Here is a 15,807-nt window from a genome sequence, read left to right as displayed (position 1 = left end):
AGTTGTTGTATTTGAAAGATGCAAATAAACTGTACACGCAGAAGACCAGATTTTATAATAAACATTTGCTCTTGACGGCAATTTATTCATTACAATTGATACATCAATAAATCTTTTCTTTAATTATTAACATTAATAACATCTCTTGCGCGATAAGTCCGTCGTATAAATCATCTTCACACGACTTCTAACAAGGCGCGCTTCGCCGTAGGAACATTTATGGCTGAGTGATGTCGTTGGTGGGTTGACCTTGGTGGAAGACGAGAACGTCTTGCACGAAGATGTTGGAAACGCTGAGAGCACCAGGAGCCAACGGTCTTTCCAGAGGGAAGCCGAGAGGTTTGCCATCAAGGGAGATGGCACCACCAATGATTTCAGAGATTGGTTTGTTCTGGTAGTATTCGCTGACAGATGAGTCCTGAACAGTTTGTGCTTGTGCGTAGATTCCTTGGAAGCCACCAGCGTGTTGTTGTCCGCTGGCGACGATGCCACTTCCTGAGATTCCACCTTGGACTTGAGAGTTTGGCCAAGATTGAACTCCTCCGATACCTTGGGCTCCCTGCATGCCATACGGAACATTCACTCCTTGTAAACCTTGTCCGATTCCCCAATTTTGCGATGATACTCCTCCTTGCAGAACAGCAGACAGGCCTTGTACTCCGCCTTGAATTCCGCCTTGTTGTGCACCCTGGACTCCTTGAACACCTTGGACGCCAGCTACACCTTGAACGCCAGCTGCACTTTTGACTCCTTGAACACCTTGGACGCCAGCTACACCTTGAACGCCAGCTACGCCTTGAACGCCAGCTACACCTTGAACGCCAGCTACACCTTGGACGCCAGCTACACCTTGGACACCAGCTATACCTTTGACGCCAGAGACACCTTTAACACCTTGAACACCTTGACCACCTTGCGCACCCTGGAGACCTTGTGCACCAGCCAGACCAGATAGCGCTTGCAGTCCTTGTTGTGCAGATTGGACGACAGATTGAGCAATGTGAGATGAAGGCCACCTGTTAATATGATGTCCGTGATGCAATTGTTGTTGTTGTTGTTGTTGTTGTTGTGCGTTCCAAATCATTTGAGCACCCTGGCTGTGATGTTGTCCCTGTTGTCCTTGTTGAGCTGCTGCTGTTGCCGCTTGTATTTGTTGTTGGATCTGTTGAGCTTGTTGTACTATTTGCTGTTGGCTTGCAACTGCGATATGTTGTCCGTGTAATCCTAAAGATTGTGAACCACCAACACCAGCAGCGTTAACAACTCCAACTCCTTGGATAGTGTATGTCATGTCTTGTCCTTGACCAACAGGGTTCTGGATTTGAGTATTGGGATACTGTCCGTGGTATCTGGTGTAGACATTAGCATACTGATTCCTAACAGCTGTAAAAATGAAATTACATATATGGTTAGTAATATTATATAATGATCGCCGAGTTTTTATTATTATTGATAGACCACCATCTATTTGTTGCTGAGCATTGACCAAGTTCTCAGGAAGAACCTCAACGTTTTGTTGAACTCCACCGTCCATTTGCCAAAGTTGTCCTTGTTGTTTCAATTGTTCGTATTGGTTGGCATTCACGATTTGGTATTGTTGGGCTTGGTAAGACAAGTTTTGTTCGGGGATTACTGGTCCGTATGGCACATTAAGTGGGTTTGGAGAAGAGATTACAACGAGAAACTGAAGTGGGAAACCTTGTGGTTGACCTTTGGGAAGAGACAACCTAGCAGGGAAACTGAAGATTTGGTGTGGCTATAAAAATACGATTAATTATGATTAATTACAATTTCATTAAAATCTTTTTTTTCAGAAAAGTCGATGTAGAGACGATTTACAAACCTCAGTAATGAAGAATGGTTCCTGAGATCGGATAGCAGCATTAACACCTTGTTGAATTTCAGAAGTAGATGGCCAGTCAGGGCTCTGTCCAGGAGCTTGCTGGGAGTTCCTAATGATGATGTTCTGACCAGAGTGAACTAAACACGAAATATATTAAATATTAGAAATAAATTGATTATAAATAAATAATTCATAATTAGGAGAAATATTGAAACTTACGGTTTTGGATGAATTGGTCAAGTTGAACAAAGAGATGTCGACTCTGAGAGATACTAATTGGTTTGCCTTGGTAGTCATATTTGGGTCCAAGGAAGACACGAACAACTGCGTTTGGTACATTTTGTTCACTGTGAACCGTGACTTTGTATTGGTAGGGTTGATGGTCTAATCTTTTGAGATAAGCCTTAACGTTTTGCTGTTGTTCCTGTTGTTGAGCTTGCTGCTGCTGCTGCTGCTGCTGCTGCTGCTGCTGCTGCTGCTGCTGCTGCTGCTGCTGCTGCTGCTGCTGCTGTTGTTGTTGTTGTTGTTGTTGTTGGTTAGATTGTCCAGTAACGCAGTTAAGGTCGATGTAATAGTCGCTGAAGAGAGTGACCAGCTGGCTAACATCGACGTTCTGGATGGTAACGCCAGGAAGGACAAGATCGTTGTACTGGTAGGCAGGCAAAGACTGTTGATATTGTTGGTAAAGATTCATGACCTTTTTGAACAATTGGTAGAAGGCTGGATCGTGAACAGCAGTTTGTCCAAGTTCAAGAGCCGACGGTGTGTAGTCCCAAATGTTCTGAGCTTCAGGAGCATTGCCAAGGAGTTTGCGAGCAGCAGCCTGGAGGCTTCCATAGTACCTTGGGTTGACGCTTTTACCAGTTCCTTCGATCAAGTCACCAAGAATGTTCATACCCTGTGGTTGGTACAAAGAAAGGAAGGCGCCTTGTGGGGTGATCACATTGCCAGAGTCAATGGCATCCATCAGTCTTTTTTCTAGAGTAATAACACTTTGGATGAGCTTATTCTTTTGAGGTTGGAGTTGAAGATTCTCTGGACGACCAGCGAATTCAAGTCCATTGAGAACGCGAAGATGCGGTTGGTAAAGAGCTTGTACATTTTCGTAGTTAATTTCAGAGATCGGACCAAGCCCGTTCGAAAGACGGTTAAGTTCGTAGTGAGCCAAAAGTTGTTGATGAAGATACAGATATTGAGCTCCATGAGCAATGGTGCTTTGTTGGTCCTGTTGTCCTCCTTGTTGCAAGTATTTCCCTACAATCTGTTGTTGATACTGTTGTTGAGTCAGAGGCTGTTGTTGCTGTTGTTGTTGGTCCTGCTGTTTCAAGACAGATATTGATTATATTAACTTTATAGTGCTTCTTTAAATATTTAACTATAATTTTTAAATTATTTACTTCATCCAAAATGTATCCAGCAAGGTTGATATAGGAGTAGTATGCTGCAAGACCAACGTCTTGAGTGAAGTAAGACAGTTGATGTTCATCTTGAGACAAGAGTGCAGAGTAGTTAACAGGGATGAGAATATTCTGAATGCCTCCTTCCTGGACTTTTTGAATGGCAATGTTTTGGGCTTCTTGGATGATTCTAGCATCCAAATGATACTGGGGCAAGATTTCATAAACAGGTGGAAGGATGACTCCTTGGGTGTCTGGGCGAGTCAATACAGCACCAGCTAAAGCCTATTGGATGAACAAAAAAATGATTTAATGGAATACATGTGCAAAATTAGAGGCAATACAAAACATCTTCAATTCAATTCAATGCACTAATAAATTTCTCTTCCTGTAGCTTCTACATACCTTAACAAATTGTCCTTCGTTAACATGAACACGGGCCCATGCAGCTGTCTTGAGAAAAGTCTGGTAGTCCTTGGCACCCAATAAAATCCTGTAGAGTAGGGAAACTTCTTTCCGAAGCTGGCTGATTGAATTAGTGAACACTGTACCCTGAGGTTGAACCAAACCAGCTTTCACAGCACCCGCATAGTACATTACTATGATTGGGTTGTTGTACTGGTGAGCATTGCTCTCAATTTCATAAGTTTCACCAAGGTTCTGAAGTTCTTGGTTTGGGATTGGCTGTGAGATCTTCTGCAGGAGTTGGATGATGTCTTGCTGTTTGTTAAGGAGATTCTGGTCAGCTGAAATAAATGAAAGTATTTCTTTGGTATGAAAGAGGAATATAATGTTGTGGAATTTGTTATATTACACATATGCCTTTAACTGAATATGTTACCATTATAGAAATATAATAAAACAAATCAAACAGTTTAATTAGAATCAAAGTGTCAATTATAAAGTGTTACTATAGAATCAATTATACTTTCAGAAGAAAGACAAGCAGAAGATGATTTTGAGTAAATCAGTGGTCCAGAATTATTCCCATGATACTATTACCAAAAGTTTCAAAATTACAAATTTCAGGATAGTGATTTCAAATAGTAACTTACCAGCATGTTGTTGTTTGACATTTCCACAGGCCCCTAAGGCCACCAGAGCCAACAGGACAATTAAGCACCTCATTGTATTATTCAATGATGCAATGCGATGCTGTCTGCCTCTTCGACCAGTCTTTTATATCCAAATCCTATCAAAGAAGGGATTTATCGGCGACCTGTCGACCCACCTCCCTCAAGATTTCGCAGTCTACCCGCGATATCCTTAACTATTTCGAATGTATTCGACGCATTCGATCGAAGGTTAAATGATGAATATGTATATATACATACATTATCATGAATAGATTATGCATTATTCTTCTACCAAAAATTCGGGGGTCTCTTTATCTGTGACTGTTTATCCAAACATTCTTAAGAACTTTTGCTTTCTACTCTAGTAAAATATTGCTATTTAACGAAGTTGCATTTACTTTATATTCGTCCAAATAGTATTCAAGTGAAAATAATTGGATCAGAAGTACATGCATTACTTAATTATATTACTTTCACGATAGTTACTTCATAATCGTAGCTTAACTTAAGAAATACGAAAACAGTTCTAAAAAAGAAATGTACAATATATACGTAGGAAATTATAATGTCATATTAGTAAGTACATAAAGTGAAATAAAATAAAATAAGCTTTATTAAATACTTATATTTAATAGATTTTATTATATTTGCATCTTACTTATACTTGCATCATCCACATATTTATATGAAATATATTTCTCTTGAAATATTTAATATACATATATTTGAATAAACTTATTTTTTTATTCAAATATGTAATTAATGATAATTATAGAAAACAATAGAGAAATAATAAATAATATTTCAACATGAAATCTTTATTTTAAACAATAAATTTTTGTTTACAATATTATTTTGTAATTAATAAAAAAATATTGAATCAATATTTATTTTATATATTTATTATATATATTAAAAATATTTTTAATACAATCCCAAAAAAATCACAGTGTTGAAGGTCATCAATATCTTCACGCGCGGGATAATGTAGGGAGATAATATGTAATATGTCTTGAACTCTCAGGTGACTATATGCGCAAAGGCTATCACTCTGTTTATTTCTTAAATGTTTTTACTATATTTTTATATCCCTGGGGGGTACAAAGAAAAAAGTACGCAAAATTATATTGACTATACAATTTTCCAGTGCGGCAGACAAAGCAGAGAAAATAGGATACATTTGTCCTTGCTTTATCATCGGAAAAAGTGTTCGTTTTCTCATTCATGCATAAAATTTGCAATAACAAATATAAAATATAAAATTTAATAAATGTATTACATATGTTCAAACATTTATACATATATAAAATACTCTTTTTAATCTTTTACTTTTATCTGTTACCATATTATTTCATCCGATTAAATTTCATATAATTTTACAAAATACAAAATTTTCGAAATACTTAATTATATCATTAACTAATATTATTTGAAATATTTTTGTAGTAACAAATAACTTTTTTATTCTTCGATAATATGATAATATGTTTAACATTACATATAATTGCATATGAAAAAAAGGAAGACAAGAATCATGTACAAGAATGATAACATAAAAAAACAAAAATATATTTTCGTTTTAGATAGTAGCAGCGCAATCAATCGTAATTTTTTTCTTTCATTTCACAATATCGTTTTACTTTTCGTTTTATTACATTGATGCAATAATTTTGTATAACTGACTAACAAATTTAAAAAAGTTCAAGATGAAATTTTTTAACCAAGAAAGATATATTTTGACATACAATTTTTTGTCTATTCTCTCTAAAAATTACAAAATTAAAGAAGCGCACATGTTTTTTTATTTTGTTATTATTCACGAATTTTATGAAGTAGCTGTATGCTTAAAACTTATCAAAATTAGTATCAATTATAATGGTCTATTATAGTTTCAATATTTTATAATTTTTTTCTATTAAGATAAAACTGGGAATATAAATAACATAAAGTGACATAAATTTATGTTTGATATTTGAAAACTGACTTAGAGGTCAATTTTAAACATCAAAATATTTGAACACTATCGATTTCTACGTAGTTTGCGTATAACAAGTATAGTATATAATTTAAATGTGAGCGCTACGGATCCATGAAATTCATTCCACAAATAGATTCATTTTCTGTTCAGCTTATTTCTTATAGCAATTTATCGAAAACGGAACGATTATTCAGGCCATTAATTACGATCCAATTGTCCTTTCATTTCTGTTAACCGATTCTGTACATTTACGTTTGCACGTGTACATGTTTTATATGTGTATACTGTCATTCGTAGTACTGAACGTAACCTTGAAAAGCCCACCCTCGGAGCATAGGTTCAATTGTAGCGGGTGAAGTAACGCTTTGTTACTATCTATGCTGAATTAAGAAATCATATTGTGACTTCCAATCGGAAACCGTAATCTTTGATAAAACGTATTCATGAAAAATCGAGAAATTATCGAGAAGTGACGTTCGGTTGTTGGTGTAGTAAGGTGCAAGGTTAGAAAAGAGCACGAAAGTTTCATTGGAAAATCAGAAAGATGTTCTTAAGAATTTAGGCGGTAAATGCCGCTGTTACGTGTCACAATTGTTTTGTTGAAATCAGTATGGTGCAACGCTCAGTCGCGCTTAGGCGCAACGTTAGGATTCTATTAATTGGTGATCGTGGAGTCGGCAAGACTTCTTTGATCTTATCATTAGTCAGTGAAGAATACGCTGAGGATGTGCCCTGTAAAGCAGAAGAAATCACTATTCCAGCTGACGTTACGCCGGAACAAGTACCAACAAACATTGTAGATTATTCAGGTATATCAAAAATGTGTTTTTGTATATTATTTTCATAAACATTAATTGTCTACTGCATCAATACTATTTCATTCATAACTTTTGATTTATTGCAGCCGCTGAACAAACTGAAGATCAATTAACTGATGAAATTCAGAAAGCACATGTAATTTGTGTTGTTTATTCTGTGGTCGATGAGGATACTTTAGACAGAGCAGTTACGTATTGGTTACCATTGATTAGGCGATGTTTAACAGATCATCGTTGTCCAGTTGTTCTTGTGGGAAATAAGATTGATCTTGTTGACTATTCTACTATCGAGGTTCAGTAAATTAAATGACATTTAGAATGTTTATTTTTCTTTTTTCATTATTAATTTTATTTTTTTGTCTTTAGGCTGTATATTCTATAATGAAAGAATTCACTGAAATTGAAAGTTGTATAGAGGTAAAAGGAGACTATGATTGTAATAGCATATGTTAAATAAGTCATAATAAAAAAATTGTAATTCATATTGTATTTGTTCTAGTGTTCCGCCAAAACATTACAGAACGTTTCAGAAACTTTTTATTATGCACAAAAAGCTGTTTTACATCCTACCACACCACTTTATAATTATGATACCCATGAGGTAACACTCATTATAAAGTGTATATGTATAATCTAACACATTTATGAACAACTTATTAATATAATATTATAAATTTAGCTTACAGAAGAATGTAAAATTGCACTACAAAGAATTTTCAAAGTAAGTGTGTATGATTACAATAATATCTTTAGAAAAATACTCTTTCTGTATATGTTTTACATTCATATTGTTTTATTTTGTACAGATATGTGATTTAGACAATGATGGCTTGCTAAATGATATGGAACTAAATACATTTCAACAATGGTGCTTTAATATTCCCTTACAACCACAAGTTTTAGAGGATGTGAAGGCTGTATTATCAAAAAATATTCAGGATGGCATTTGTTCTGGATGTGTTACTCTGAAAGGTATTTTGCACATTGTATTTTCTAACAATCGGCATAGAAATACATTTTTGTCATTTATAGGTTTTATGTATCTTCAGTGTTTATTTATACAAAGAGGAAGAAATGAAACTACTTGGGCTGTGTTAAGAAAATTTGGTTATGATAATGAGTTACAGATGTCTAAAGAATACATATATCCACTGTTAGTACATAATTAATTAATAATATTATAAATACTTATTTTACTTATTATTATAATTATTTTCGATATGTTATATAGATTAAAAGTTCCTGTTGGATGTACGACTGAATTATCACACAAAGGACAGGAATTTTTAACATTGTTATTTCTACAACATGATCGAGATCGGGATGGTGCTCTTTCTCCATCGGAAATGGAATCGTTATTTTCACGATGTCTAATACCACCTTGGGGAGATGAATATAAATATACTGTACCCACTAATGAAAAAGTATGCTTTCTTTTTTCATTGTTATCATTTTATAATATCTTTTACTTACTTCACCATTGCTTTTCGTAATAGGGATGGATTACACTTCAAGGGTATATGTGTCAATGGACGCTATTGACTCTTACAAATGTGCGAAAAGCATTAGAATATATGGCATATCTAGGTTATAACATGTATAATAATGAATGTCAGACAAATGCGATTCTAGTTACTCGTGAAAAAAAGTTAGATTTGGCAAAAAAGCAATCTAGTAGAAATGTTTACAGTTGTCATGTAATTGGCCCAAAAAGTAGTGGAAAGACAACATTATGTAGAACGTTTATTGACCCTAAACTCGAGGTATACGTGCTTGTTCGTACACACATATTTGTATACGTGTATCACAATATACCTTCAACGATATTTATGTAACACCTGACATAATTGCAGAAATTGACCAATGAAATGGTACCACCGAGTTCACATGTTACTGTAAATACGGTACATGTGTATGGTCAGGAAAAGACAATAATTCTGCGAGATATAAACATACTAAATGTTCAGGATGCTTTAACTCCAGCACAAATTCAGTGTGATGTGGCAGCTCTTGTTTACGATGCTAGTAATCCTAAATCGTTTGAATATATTGCACGGATTTACATCGTAAGCATTTCTTTTGCACTGTTGTATAAAGACATTAGAATTGTTTTTCCTGATATTTGCAATTAAATTCAGCACCTTTTCCAGAAATATTTTGCAGATAGTAAGATCCCTGTTCTCATAATAGCAAATAAGAGTGATCTATCTGAAGTAAAGCAAGATTACCTGCTACAGCCAATAAGTTTTTGCAATAAGTACAAACTGATGCCACCGCAACCATACAGCATCTCCCGTACAGTACGACGTGAAATCTTCGTTAAACTAGCGACAATGGCAGCTTTCCCGTAAGTTTAGTTTTTTAAAACATCAATTAAGTAGAAATATTTTGCATAATAAACGCTCCTAAAAAGTTGTTGTTTTAAAAAATAATTTTATTTATTTGGAGTCGTAAAGAAAATATCATAAAACTGGACACATTTGTTTGATAGTATTCGGTATCTTTTATTTAGTATACCTTATTTTAGTATATCCAGAATTATTATTAAACACTAACAAAAAGATTTCATGTTTAGCCGCTTTCAAGGAGCATGGGTATTATTTTACAGAGACAGGTTGGTCTGAATTTTTGCAACATCGTAAGCATTGTAAGCTTGAGCAAATCGTGAATCACATTTCTTTTTTCATTTATATGTCATTGCACGTATACACAAACATATATTCTTCAAATGTGCTAGGCGATTTGCTCACATTAAAGGATGTCGCATGTTTAAGACTATCATAACAAGGTCTTAAATCTTTTCAGTCCTTTGAGGCGAATGGTCCACATGTTGCTTGTCAAACCCTCACCCACTCAGTGGTGGAGTTCTTTTACAAGGTTTTTGTTTGTATTATAAGTTTCTGTTAATTTCACGGAGTGCTCACGACTTACAATACAAAATGATATCGATATTATTTTTTTGCATGAGCATGAGACATGATTGATCTTCATATCTTGTTTTGATTGTTTACATTATACACATATCTATAAATTCAAATTTATTTTTTTTTAATTATGTGTCAAATTGTGATAAAATTCAAATATAAAAATCTAGCAGTTTTATTGTAGGGTAGTATGTTATGTCTACATTGTGAACTAATGTATATATACAAACATTTTATATTGTGAAATAATGCATATATATGAATTTTTTCATACTGGAGAATTCATAGAATTTTAAATGATTATTATGATAAATAATTCTTGATTTTTCAGACATATAAATCAATTTGGATTATTACAAGGGGATTCGATCGTCTGGTGGAAAGCCGGTCTTGGAATTGCGGTTGCTACCGTCGCAGGTTTTGTGGTGATGCGCGTCTTAAATACAGAGAAAAGATAGTCTACCATATTCCTTTTCTTGCACATTTAACTGCCTCTTTTGGTCGAATATAAAGCCGTCTTTGAGAAACGCGTTAAGTTAATAAACAATGTTCTTAAATCATTAATTTCTTATATGTCCTTGATTACTTCATTACGAGGATCAGAGCTTCTTATTTATAATTTTATTCTCTTTAATGTATCATTTCATTTGATCAATTAATTTTGTTGTTTATATACATTCTGACATTTCATCCATGTATCATGATAAGCTTTGCATGTATCCAAACCTTCACTTCTTGAAGCGCATTCGAAAAATTCTCGTATTTCGGAAATACATAATTCTTGCGCGTTTGTAGAATTATTGTTAAAGCCGGCTTTAGCAGAAGATTCATGTCCTACATTGCTAGGAAGTGCGCTTTCGATTGCTTCACCCTTGTATGAATCATTAATTTAACTTGAAGTGATTGATCATTAATTTCTAAAGGAAAAAAGCAAGCAATAATATTAGTACTTACCATAACAGAGCCAGCTGCAACTTCAGCTGCCGTACTAGCAGCAGATTGAAAAGGAAAGGATTGATTATTGTTATTTGTCCATAATTGGGATGATGAAGTTTTTGCCTTAAATCTATATATATATATAATTTAAATTACAAAAATCAAAAGAAAAGTATTTTCTAATATAATTGTGTTATATGTACATCATGTAAAAATTAATGTTTTATTTTACATTTTTTGTCTTATATGTAAAATTATTACTTTATCACATATATATACAGAAAAAAGGTTCAATCAAAATGAATAACACTCATATAAACAGGAATCAAATTTATTTTAATTTATTTCACTTGCATACATGTACACATTTTATCCAATTTATATAAGCAGTGATTAAAATAATTCTAGCTCATGGTAAATACAGAACCCAAATTTTTATGAGATCTACTAAATTCATCAATATATTGCCTATCTTCCTGCTATCTTCCTGAATGCCTTGTTTAAATTAAACCTGAAATTAAAAAACAAATTTAATGGTTGGCAATTGGCTCATGCTATATTATGAAACATATATAGAAAAATATTATTTAAAGCTTACTGTTAGATGCCTTGCACTGACGAAGAGCCTCATTAAAGCCTTCGCACAATGAAAGATCTGATTGATTTTGGGCACATTCTAAGAATTGTTTGACTTCCCAAGCGCAAACACCACCAGCAGGTGCAGAAACTGGTGCACTTGGTGCACTTGGTGCTACAGCTGCTGGTGCAGCAGCAGCCTCACTGGAACCACCACTGAAGAGACCAGTCACTGCGTGTCCAATAGTATGACCAACAGCAGAACCAATTGCCACACCTCCAGCAGTAGCAGCCATTTGTCCCATGAGGGATGGCTGTTGAGGCTGAGCTACCATTGGTGTCGATGCAGGATGATGTGCTGGAGTGGTTGCAACTGGAGCTGAGGCTCGCCTAACCCTAAATTATAAATAAAATTACTTTTATTGTATGGTTACACATGCTTACGAAAGTAATTCAAGAACCACGTAACTTCACTATGATAAACGTGATTCCGTTACATTCGACGAATCATTAAACATTCAAAGACAGTTTATGAAAAATTACACGTACGAATATGATTAAAAAAGGAAAAATACTTACGTCCTCGGAGGAGGATTTGCTGCTCGTCCACGTCGTGGCATGTTTTTGCGTTTTGGCACACTAAATTTCGTATAACACAATACACGTTCGTACTCTTAAGAGTTTAATCTGATACTGCAATGAAATCTTTAATGCTTTTATAAGTTACGCAAGTAAGCGAAATTGCGCAGGCTCAAGCGTAGCTATCGAGCTTTCCAGAAATAAAACAGGAAGTACACTATCAGAAATGTAACGAACTTCAGTTCATTTCGAAATTAACAAGAAATGTATAATAAATCCTAAATGATAAGTCCGAATAACATTTTAATAAAAAATTTTACATATTTTATATATTTTTATATTAATTATACACAAACATTATTGTATTATATGTTACAAACTAATATTTTACAATATAATATTCAAACTATGATGTTGGCTATAATGTTTAATATATATAGTTATTGAGTAGACCATATTCATAGGATTCACATATATACACATACATATGAATTAAAAAGTGATTATTAATTAAAGAAATATTAATCTTGTATTGCAAAATGAAAAATGACTTTTTATTTTTTAAAATACTTCTACCTAAAAATAAAAGACTAACGAATTTCCATGCAAGTATATTACAATTTTATGAAGTACTATTGCATGATTTTATGTAAAATGTCCTACTTATAGCTTTTTTATCAAATGAATATACATATAAGTATATATAATTATATTTATCACTGAAATATATGCAATAAAATGAATCAGTAATTACTAATAGAATATCTATTTCTCTAAATTGCCTATTTCCGGAGTTATGTAAATCAAATATGTATTATATAATTCGGACGATGGATATTTTTCTCAAATACAAGACTGACCTTTTCTGCTGTACCGGTGAAATTGAAGACGGCGAAACTCGACTTCGTCTTTCATTTCTCTGGGTAGTTTTTCTTCTACGATACATAATTTTGCTTTTTAATTTATTCGAGATACATTATTTTTAAATGGACTAAATTAAACGATAAAAATGATTAAATCATCTTGATATAATTAGTTTTCAATAGTATATTTGAAATCAGTCATCATTGTTTTTAATTACATTCTGAAGTATGCAGAAAATTATATATATTATCATGTATAAATAGTAATTTAATGATTTATAATTGCAAAACTTACTGAGTGTATACGTATTTTTTTTTCGTTTGTTTGCTCATTTCAATCCTTTGAAATTGCTTGACAAAGCAATCGTATTCTACAAAAATTCTGCTAGAGTGCGCCATAATCTCGATTGTCGTAATGTATACAAAAAATCAAAAACGTAGCAAAATAATGTCTCTGCAGTAAACTTACATTATTGCATGAAATCGATCTATTTTCGTACAATTAAACAAATTGCGCAAATAAACAGTAATTTGTATTCTTTGTAAAATACTAAGCCAACAAAGAGTACAAATGAGATTCATTAAGTAACTGTTAAACAACGAGACTTAAAGGTTGATTGAATGTACGTTTCGTGTCTTGAATACAAATTTAAAATCATAGTAATCTTCTTAATTATTATTCTTAATTTATTAGGATATTGTTAATTCTTTTAGTGATTTTGTATTGTATTCAAATTTTGTATTCAAATCTTTTTACTTAATTCTTAAATGAATTAGATGTTTATAGTATTTATAGAAATTAATTGTTGTGTACATTACCGTTATAAGAAAATTTAATTCGTTTTTAATTTTCAAAAATTTTATTTCCCGCTAATATTTAGAACAAAGATATTATTACAACAATTACGTATGTATGCCAATATTTGCGCAATTGTAACGTAAGCAACTATACATATATCCTAACACACATTTACGTATATTAGAGAAATTTGCAAGATTATATTTAGAAACATTTATTTAACACAAAATAACCATTGTGTGTGGACACAAATTCAATTGCAATAAAAAACAATGATAAACGGAGAAAAATTTCCCAAAACTGAAATGACAATAAATTCATTTTATTTCTTAATTTTTAATTTTTGATCGCCATTAATATAAACGGTTTACATTATCAAAAGATGTAATACTATATTTACAATAATGTTTAATATTTGCAAATATATTTAATATCAAATATTTTATTCAAAATTCAAAACATTTAAAACTGTTAGTTATTAAGAACATCAATTTTGTCAATAATTTTTAGTAGTGCTGGTACGTATTCCGAACAAAGGTAGCAGATCTTATCGCTATGCAAACAAGAAAGAATGAAAATGACTCAGTAAACATTTCATAGAAAGAAACTAAGTTAGTTTAAACGTGGGAAAGGAGTTTCGAACAGAGCGCGATGATCTTGGCCAGTTTCTGCGTCTGTGGTACAGTGTTATCGAGTTGTTATCGTCGTGCAACACGTGTCAATATAGGCGCGCGTTGGCTGCAACTGTTGAGTGCATTCACCGACACATGCGCACATCAGCTGAACGAAACTCTTCATAAACCGGCGGGAATACGTTGCACATGACTCAGTGTACACGATGCCACGAGTTGGCCGCGATAGATTACGTACCACGTATATACGCCCTTCCCTTTTTTCAGTTTTCTGCGGTGCTACTACGACCGTTTTTGTCATCGCCTTTTCTTGACACATAGATCTCACACATGTGACCTTTCCTGCTTGTTTGCGGTACGATATCCGACTCAGTATTCAGACAAAGAAGCGCGACCGATGCCTCAATTCAACAACATCCTCCCCCACCGAGGCAAGCGACCGTTTTTGATAAAAAGACTGAAGCAACGAATAAAAGAAACGGCGTAAAATATTTTCCGGGAAGGAATGACTATCCGTTTTGTCACAGAAGATTCACAAAAGTTTAAGGAGGATCATCTATCCGGCAAGCGTGGTGAGTGATTGTTTTTGTTTTGATTGTTGTGAAACACGTGCTTGAAAAGTGTCAAAGTAAACCCAAACAAAATGTCATGTCATAACCATAGCGACAATCTTCCTGTAGAGTAGAACACCGCTTGGTCAAATATATCGGAGGACACGATAGTTATAGATATAGATAGCAATAGAGGTTCACTAGCTCTACCTGTTTTTATTGGTTCTAATAATAGAAGTTAACGTTTAGAAAACTTAAATCGACATGCCTGTGCGTTTAGTTAAGTCACCCTCTACATCTCATATTCTGAACATAATCAAACGGCTCTGTACATACATGTTTATGCTACAAGAATACGCGTTCGTGTATGTTGTTCGATTAAAGATAAAACAATAAAAGCTCAGCTATGAGATCGTATATTTGAGATTGAACATTAACTTCTTCAACGAATTACAGATAAACGGAATTCTATTGTATATGATTAAATTATATCTTAAAATTTACTCAGAGAAAGCTGACGTAATATCTGTTGGTGACAATGAAATATCAAGCTGGTCTAATCCGACAGCGATAACGAGAGAGACTGGTAACAAACATTAACTTTGTGATTCGCAATTTGCGTGATGAAAAGAGAGACGGAGAGAGAGACGGAGAGAGAGAGAGAGAGAGAGAGAGAAGAAAAGAACGAAGTTAAATAAAGAGTCGATGAGGAGAAAATGGGCGCTGCGCCGTGTCGTATCTGATTCGTTCGAGAGATATGGAATTTAAATCGCACACGTCAAACGACGTGTTTGGGTCACTCGTGCCGGTCGTTTGATGTTGATAGACGGGATTA

At 33.8% G+C, this 15,807-nt stretch overlaps 4 protein-coding genes and 1 pseudogene across 9 annotated transcripts in view; 2 read left to right on the top strand and 3 right to left on the bottom strand.

Moving 5' to 3' along the window:
• Nucleotides 1-50: 50 nt before the first annotated feature.
• LOC132907294 (allergen Cr-PI-like) lies at nt 51-4,405 on the bottom strand. Its single transcript, XM_060960238.1, has 7 exons — nt 4,296-4,405; nt 3,646-3,986; nt 3,241-3,525; nt 2,063-3,161; nt 1,844-1,980; nt 1,462-1,756; nt 51-1,383 (listed from the first exon to the last, which is right to left on the bottom strand). Exons 1-7 carry the CDS (start codon nt 4,366-4,368, stop codon nt 218-220), a joined length of 3,396 nt encoding a protein of 1,131 aa, XP_060816221.1. The 5' UTR covers nt 4,369-4,405; the 3' UTR covers nt 51-217.
• A 1,996-nt stretch (nt 4,406-6,401) lies between these two features.
• On the top strand, nt 6,402-10,600 carry LOC132906819 (mitochondrial Rho GTPase). 6 transcript variants are annotated; one of them, XM_060959363.1, is made up of 14 exons: nt 6,402-7,103; nt 7,199-7,404; nt 7,479-7,529; nt 7,612-7,713; nt 7,792-7,833; nt 7,919-8,084; nt 8,145-8,265; nt 8,344-8,536; nt 8,609-8,875; nt 8,966-9,178; nt 9,251-9,459; nt 9,688-9,726; nt 9,918-9,989; nt 10,368-10,600. In XM_060959363.1, exons 1-14 carry the CDS (start codon nt 6,905-6,907, stop codon nt 10,492-10,494), a joined length of 2,007 nt encoding a protein of 668 aa, XP_060815346.1. In that variant the 5' UTR covers nt 6,402-6,904; the 3' UTR covers nt 10,495-10,600. The 6 variants fall into 6 exon arrangements, with proteins under 6 accessions (XP_060815346.1, XP_060815350.1, XP_060815347.1 ...); XM_060959364.1 differs by having other exon boundaries at nt 6,403-7,103; nt 9,263-9,459; XM_060959365.1 differs by lacking the exon at nt 9,918-9,989 and having other exon boundaries at nt 6,403-7,103.
• A 123-nt stretch (nt 10,601-10,723) lies between these two features.
• Nucleotides 10,724-13,624, bottom strand: LOC132906842 (uncharacterized; annotated as a pseudogene).
• LOC132906838 (coiled-coil-helix-coiled-coil-helix domain-containing protein 10, mitochondrial) lies at nt 11,288-12,323 on the bottom strand. The gene is made up of 3 exons (XM_060959397.1): nt 12,128-12,323; nt 11,571-11,944; nt 11,288-11,483 (listed from the first exon to the last, which is right to left on the bottom strand). Exons 1-3 carry the CDS (start codon nt 12,166-12,168, stop codon nt 11,473-11,475), a joined length of 426 nt encoding a protein of 141 aa, XP_060815380.1. The 5' UTR covers nt 12,169-12,323; the 3' UTR covers nt 11,288-11,472.
• An 820-nt stretch (nt 13,625-14,444) lies between the features above and the next one.
• Nucleotides 14,445-15,807, top strand: part of LOC132906818 (transducin beta-like protein 2) — a 63,105-nt gene continuing 61,742 nt past the window's right edge. Inside the window, exon 1 of the mRNA XM_060959361.1 lies at nt 14,445-14,993. Coding sequence (XP_060815344.1) covers nt 14,927-14,993 — 67 coding nt within the window. The 5' untranslated portion in view covers nt 14,445-14,926. The remainder of the gene's footprint in view (nt 14,994-15,807) is intronic.

Source organism: Bombus pascuorum, chromosome 5 (genome assembly GCF_905332965.1).
Source record: "Bombus pascuorum chromosome 5, iyBomPasc1.1, whole genome shotgun sequence".
Taxonomy (NCBI): Eukaryota; Metazoa; Arthropoda; class Insecta; order Hymenoptera; family Apidae; genus Bombus; species Bombus pascuorum.
Note: the sequence above shows the minus strand (reverse complement) of the source record. Positions and strands in the feature narration are given on the sequence as shown.

What these genes read in the sequence shown, in the direction of transcription:
- LOC132907294 (XM_060960238.1), bottom strand. Translation starts at nt 4,368, where the DNA reads ATGAGGTGCTTAATTGTCCTGTTGGCTCTGGTGGCCTTAGGGGCCTGT. An exon ending in TGTCAAACAACAACATGCTG is followed by an intron (nt 3,987 to 4,295) that starts GTAAGTTACTAT and finishes CATTTATTTCAG; the next exon opens with CTGACCAGAATCTCCTTAAC. An exon ending in AACCATTCTTCATTACTGAG is followed by an intron (nt 1,757 to 1,843) that starts GTTTGTAAATCG and finishes GTATTTTTATAG; the next exon opens with CCACACCAAATCTTCAGTTT.
- LOC132906819 (XM_060959363.1), top strand. Translation starts at nt 6,905, where the DNA reads ATGGTGCAACGCTCAGTCGCGCTTAGGCGCAACGTTAGGATTCTATTA. An exon ending in TGGATGTGTTACTCTGAAAG is followed by an intron (nt 8,085 to 8,144) that starts GTATTTTGCACA and finishes TGTCATTTATAG; the next exon opens with GTTTTATGTATCTTCAGTGT. An exon ending in AAAGAATACATATATCCACT is followed by an intron (nt 8,266 to 8,343) that starts GTTAGTACATAA and finishes TATGTTATATAG; the next exon opens with ATTAAAAGTTCCTGTTGGAT.
- LOC132906838 (XM_060959397.1), bottom strand. Translation starts at nt 12,168, where the DNA reads ATGCCACGACGTGGACGAGCAGCAAATCCTCCTCCGAGGAC. An exon ending in GCAAATCCTCCTCCGAGGAC is followed by an intron (nt 11,945 to 12,127) that starts GTAAGTATTTTT and finishes TTTATAATTTAG; the next exon opens with GGTTAGGCGAGCCTCAGCTC.